The sequence below is a fragment of the Fulmarus glacialis genome, unplaced genomic scaffold, assembly GCF_000690835.1.
Source record: "Fulmarus glacialis isolate BGI_N327 unplaced genomic scaffold, ASM69083v1 scaffold12277, whole genome shotgun sequence".
NCBI classification, from domain to species: Eukaryota; Metazoa; Chordata; class Aves; order Procellariiformes; family Procellariidae; genus Fulmarus; species Fulmarus glacialis.
The window spans coordinates 66220-73169 of NW_009222661.1; the positions used below are offsets into that span (position 1 = coordinate 66220).

General features: G+C 39.3%; 1 protein-coding gene across 1 annotated transcript; it reads left to right on the forward strand.

Moving 5' to 3' along the window:
- The first annotated feature begins 466 nt into the window (after positions 1-466).
- Positions 467-5404, forward strand: CENPP (centromere protein P). The gene is given in 4 exon segments (XM_009581536.1): positions 467-514; positions 2296-2375; positions 4831-4922; positions 5232-5404. Coding segments are annotated over 4 exon segments (393 nt in total).
- The last annotated feature ends 1546 nt before the right edge of the window (positions 5405-6950 follow it).

The window sequence follows — 6950 nt, forward strand, 5'->3', positions numbered from 1 at the left end:
TTTGCTTCCTGCTTCTGCCGCGTCATGGCTCCCAGGAGTCACCCTTAGGTGCGAGGGCAGACACCTCCTCACGGGGGTCTGGGCGAGGTGCTGCTTCATGCCGCTGTTATGGCTTCAATTTTAGCATGTAATACACCTGAAGAGAGAGGTAGGTGTTTGTGTTTTGGCTTTTTGTGTGTGTTGTGGATTGCTAAGATATGATCTTTCCTGCTAAGCAGCTGGATTTTGTCCCAAATCCTGTGAATTTCACACAAGATCAGATTCTCACAGCATTCAGACAGATTGTCAAAACCCTGGCATTTATTTACGGCAGAGAATAACGGCTTCCTGTGTGCAGAACTCGCTGACGCAGTCTCTTCCAGGTACAGGGAAGCTTTTAGACAACAGAAAATTACAGACTTTGAGATTTCCTTGAGGTACCTCTTGTTTCTGTACAATGTAAAGTACCACCCACTAGCTAGGGGTAATGGCGTTGATTGTGGCAGCTACACAGCAACTCCCAAACAAGTCCTGGGTGCATTTTACAGCAGTTTGAAAATTGGAACTCTTATCTAGTGCCTCTGATCTATTTTCTCTTGTAATTCCCAAAGGCCTCAGAATGGGCGGATGAAGATAAAACATGACTCAGTGTTCAGCTATGGTATACTTAGCATCTCTTGTAAACGAGGAACTTAAGAATTCTGTTCCCCAGATACAAACTAATCCTCAATTTCTAGTATTTGCAACCTGGAGCTAAGAGATTGCTAGATTCTCTGAGACCTATGATACTGGACAAATGAAGGCACATAATGAATATCAAAGACATGGGTTATTGAGAAGGAAAAACTTGTTTTATTTTGTCATCGGAGGAGCATCAATCCACAGGGAGTCAAGCTGAAAAAAGATCACTGTTCTGCTGGGCTTAGATCAGCCACCTTTTCATGCTGTAACTACCGTGCACTTTGTTGCCCCTTACGTGTCTTTGTTCCCAGGATAGATCGTGGTCTTTATCCCCATGGTAAATACAGTACTAGATACTTTGTAGAAATTAAAACTGGCAAATTCCATGTGTTTTATGTCATTTGGCATTCTGCACAAACCCCCTTCAGTTTGTCATAAATTCCTAAACCAGAGCAAGGTCACATCTGGTAGCAATTTCAGTCTGCCAGATGAGGCGTAATCCTATAAAACCTAACTCATTTTCTCCAGTGCTTTTCAAAGACGAGCTCTCCGGCTCCTTGTCTCTAAGACATACCACTTGCCCTGCGAGCTCTGCAGAATGATTTAGGCTGAGTGTCTTTTCACACGTTATAAACTGCAGGTTTTGGAACACAGCTTTGTATCCAGTACAAAAGACACTGCAAGCAAGTAAGAGTGTTGAAGTCTTCATGACAACAGGCTGCGTCTAGATTCTGTTTTCTTTTGCAATAGCATGTCCCTGCAGGATGCAGTAATTGTGTTCTTTCCCAGTATTTTGATGCATATGGGTCTCCTCATACTCTGTCACCTTACATACTGCATAACTTCAAAAGGATCCATGCATAGCTACTATTCTGCTTTCCTTTTACATGCTTTTAAAACGGTTATAAAGTTATGAGTCTTAGGTAATTCAAGATATACACATTGAAGACTGTAAATTATTAGATGAACTAACAAAGTAATGAACGATGATCAATCTTTGCACACTGTAGTAATTGAAAATAGCTCTAATTCCCAGTAACATGAAAGTTTAATAGTAGTCAGTAGTTTTACATGTTTTATCGTGTTTCCATTGCCCCATTATATTTTGATAATAGTGGTTATTTTGGTATCTCATTTCCTTTATTCCTTCATGCTTTCAAAGCCCTGTTATGGAACGTGGTGATCCACTTTCTCAAAAGGAGTAGCAAAACAGAGCGTACTAGTAAGGGTTTGGTTGATTTTTATGTGAAACTGTGATGTATTATAATGTGTTATTAAATCAAATTAACAGAACTTAGTTGAAAAATATTCTTTCAAGGTTTCCTACGTCTTGCATAAGGACTTTTAAGGCCTGTTTGTACAGGTGCACAATACTGTTTTTTTCTGTGAGGTGACCGATTTAAGTATATCTTGATACCACGTGAATGATACTAAAACAACCAAACCATCAAGACTTAAAAAGCACGTCAGAATTTTAAACAACTCGTATCATTACTCTTAACTATTAAAAAAGCAAGCTAAAAGTGGCAGCATATTAAGATCCACTGCAAACTGGCAAGCACTAGCTAGAAGCCACCTTGTCCACTCTGATTTTTCTGACCTAATTTATACCCTTTTGAACCTGTTTATCCACAGGGCAAATATCCTGATGTTGTGACCCTTCCAGAAGGACTGCGGGGAGATTATATAATTCTAAGGAACCCCAAACTTTCTGGGTAAGCCAATAAATACATTTCTTGGTTTATGCAGATAAAGGATTGTGAAATGCATATTGACTATCTATACATAATCGGTCTGCTTGAACATTAAGTAACTCTTTGCTTTAGAATGCCTCTGAACACAGAGGTTAGATGATGTGTGTTACATTTTAGGGTTATAACCACACATTAAAAACACAAAAAACAAAAAAACCCCCACAAAAATACATGTATAGGCCCTGTGCATGTGGCCTTGTTAGATAAGTCAATCAATGGTGTTGCTTCTGTGTGTACCCACCCTTTTAAAAAGCTAGATGGAAAAAAATAAAGGGCTCTAGCAGGCTTTTTATTTGCATTTTAAGGAAAAAAAAAAACTATACTACCTTGGTTTTGGAAGCTCATGTCACAATGAAGAGTCTAAATTCAAGGTTTAGGAAGTGGAATGCATCTTCCCTCTCATGCATCAGAAAACATGTCAGATTCAACTGGATTTGTTCTCTCTTGGTCTTCTTTCTGCATTACATGACCAGAGCAATGGGCAGAACAGATGCTGAGGCCACCATCCCTCTTACCGAGACAGGGTGGGCCACTGGCAGCCCTCCTCCATGAGATAAGGCAGCTTTTTCCATCCCTGGGCCTGAAGGAAGGAGCTTATCCCTTCTCGCCGGTGTGGAGCCTGGCAGCTACAGCTCATACTTTGTTCTGTGGTAGGAGGTGGTGCAATGGTCACAAACCACTGAAGCAAAGCACAGTTCTTTGGTCTTCCTTCCGTTAAAGAATGGAAAGAAAATTGCAGTTACCATGTTACTGAAAGCAGCTGAAGCTGTATTTTCCCATTGTTTTAGAAGGAAATCAGATGAAGGAGGGGATCATTGCACTGCCATTTATCATTATCATTACGCTACCACACATGCTGGAGTTGTTTAGGCTGCCTGCTAGACATTTCCGGCAGGTTTGGGTTTTTAAATTGAGTAAAAAAAAAAAATCCTTGAGGTTGCATGTTAGACAATTTAATTATCACTGTCAGGAATTCTGTAAGGGCCAAGAAAAGTAACTATTTTGTGAAGGGATCAGACCATTCCCTTCTCCTATTACATCTTTGCTATAACATGCATTAATTTATATGGAAACAACTGGAAATAAAGCATAACTCCCTCCATCGTATTTGTTTGTGGAACTAGCAAATAAACCATTACAGATAGTGCTGTCTCTGTTTAGCCGAATCTGCCATTTAAAACTAAATACTTTAACTCTGGGTTACTGAGATGAATCGTTGTTAGACCATCACAATTAGAAAACAAGCTGCTTTATTTTAGTTTCTCTTCATGTTGACAGGTGCCAAGTTCCATTACACACTCCCTCTCACCCGCAATCATGAAATACAAGAATTTTAAAATCGTTTCAGTGGCTTGGTAGAAAATAGACTTGCATATTAGTTTGCGAAATCCCAGAACAAGCTGTGCACACATTCCCAAAGGATTTTTAACAATGAAGTGGCAAAAGGCTGACAAGTCATATTTAAAGGAAATTTTTACACAGTCACAATTGTTCAAACAACACTGAGAAAGGGAGCTTCCTCCTTGCAGTGACTCGTTATTGTGCCTATCAGCTTTGGATTAGGAAAGCCTTACTTTCAATGAGGAATACTCCTAAAAGCAGGGATTGGAAGGGAATGCAAAATGCAGTAAAGCAGATGGGATGTTATAAAGCAGCAAGTCTACCGTAAATGTTGTTCTAGAGTAATCCCTGTGTACTTGACTAGAAAAACCTCTTCCCCTGCAATGCCAACTGCCTAACCATTCCCTTAGCGTGGTGATCTCATCCCACTGCGAAAGCTGGAAATAGTAATTAGCCGTGAAAAAACCCACCAAAAACACTCTTGAAGGAGTAATAATGGTTAATTAAAAGCAAACAAATGTGGGAATCTAGGCCTTGGATATATTTATCCCTGTGCGTTATTCTAAAAAGGCCATGAACAGTATCATAGGAGTGGACCTTATTCCAAATCCAGAACATCACTATTTTGTACACACTTCTGAAACCATTTTTCTGTTTTCATGCTGTATCTAAGCACAATACCTGACCACAGGGTGCAGAGATGATGTAAGGGGCAGGGGGAGGGAAAGGTGCTCTCTCATGTTCGTTTGTATCTTGCTTTTCACCACTGTTCCATGGAAACTTACCATTCAGAAGAGACAAAGACAAGGGGAGAAAATCCTTGAGGTTGAAAATTTGAATGTACCTGGAAATGAAATAACCACCCTTCCTTGTCAGTAGACTACCAGTTTTCCTTGGTTCAAAAGATAAGTATTTCTGATTCTCAGAGATGGGTACATTGCATCACCTAAGGTGAATTTTGTTCAAGAGCATAATGAGTGTGAACCTCCTGAATCCTGTACTTTCTGCTTTGAAGAAACCTTAGAGACAGTTGCCTAGTTAACACTCGACTAACTTTTCTGTGCACGTGATACAGGTTTGAATTAATGATTGTTTGGAAGATACATATGGATGAAGAAGGGAGAACTACGCCTGTTCTGGACCTTCTGACCAAAGTACCGGAGCAAGGTAACATCATTCACTTCAGAGGCTGTTTCTGAGCTTTCAAGTGGAACGCCTGTCCCCTTTTTTGGCCGACCTCTCTTTAGATAAAATGGAAATCCACCTTGCAGAGCCCAACCAGGCAAACAAATCCCAATTTAGCAAGCAGCTAAGCTTCACCTCCTGTATAATTTAAAAGGGCTTACGAAACAAGTATGTCTTCCTCTTCTCGACGGCAGGTAACCTGTTTTATCCAGAAATGCCATGCTGACAGCTACCTTCAGTAACAGTGCCGCCATTTGAAAATAATGTTCACTGTTAACATTTTTCTTGCAGCCTTGGAGCAGAAGATGGCAGCTATTGAAAATGCCCCCACCCGCTTCCGAAGCATGCTGCTTCTGTTTGGGATTGAGACAGCTATCGAGAATCTGATCAAAGTGGTTGGCTTGGAAAAATGAATACCAGCATTACTTACAACAGGTAGCAATTTCAAAAGTAGTTTTAATTAAGATATTGTGTTACACAGTCTATAATTTTATTGAATATAAACATTAAGTTATTTTCCATTTAGAAACCATACTCATAAAACATGCTATCTGTACAATTATGGCACGTTATATATAAATTGTCATGACATGAAAATAAATACAGCCATTTAAATACAAAAATGCCAAATAAAATAGTTACATGTACAGAGTGATTTCATTATAAATTTATCTTTCTGAATCATTAATGTACCAGAGTGGTTTATCTTCTTAACATTTTCTAGATACCTGGAAAGTGTTAAAAGATCATGCACTGTCAAAATCAAGTCCATAAAAATCCATTTCATTTCACAGCTCTGTAAAAGTACAGTGATTTTAAAAGAGAACAGTAAGAGACTCCTAGAACAAAGAGTTAAACAGCTTTCTCATTAAATTAGGGTGAACTAGACAATGTGAAGATTTCAAAGACATATTATGCTAAAAAAAAAAAAAGGGTAACTGTATGATGTAACTTTTTCCCCTAGTGTAAGTGTTGAGTAGAGACAGCATTAAACTGAACAAGAAAGGACCATTACACTTCTGTAGAGAGATGGACGAGTTAACTACTGCTCGCTGCAGCACTTCGCTTTCATTTCCTACTTCTAGGGGGAAAGTGTAGTAGGTAACACATTACGAAAGCATCACATTTCATACGTTCATCCCTGAAGAAACAAAACAGATGAGACAGATGTCTTGTGACCTTCCTTCACTTCCATCAGATGTACCACTAGCTCAACTGTGAACTCTCAGCAGTTTTCAAGAGTCCCTGCTCTGCACCAGCTATGACAACTACACCACCCCATCCAAACCAAACCCATACAACTCTAAGTCACGTCCTTCTGGGGTAGGGAGCAACAGTTGTTGTTCCTGGAATCAAGGGGCCAAAAATATGAACTGTGGACCCTCAAGTAATATTAAGAGACTACTTTTTCAACTCCACAGCTGCTCTAACCATGCGAGCAGTACAACTGCCTGCTCCGTCTGTATGTTGTAACGAAGTATTTTATAGCAATGGTGAAATAGCTGGAGAAATCAAGAACTAAACCAACAGTATGTTTATAATACCATAGTTTTAATAATCCACTATTTGATCACTGAAATAGTCTTCTACTGTTCTGGTAGGTCAGGAAAAACTGACAGACCAGATTGGTTTCTGTCAGAATCTACAGCTGAGCAATGCCAGAGATTAAGTTTTGATGAACAGCAAGTCTATAGTAAAAGATCTTCTCTGATATAAGGCAGACTAATTTCAAGTTTGGAATCCAGCAGACAGGCAAAATTCATTGCTGCTTTATCCATTGACATGTTACTGGTTTAGCTAGTTTTGTGTAACCTTTAGTTTATTTCATCTTTAGCTCCTTCTTGCGTGAAAATGAAACTGTTTGATCAAGCACATACATTTCTATTTGCATATGAAATGTGTGTAAAGTTACAGCATAAAAACCTGAAAACTTTCCAGCTGTGGATAGTCCATCCTTCCTCCTTTTCATTGGAAAGAAGGGCTTATTGCACTGTTGTAGTATCGCATTTC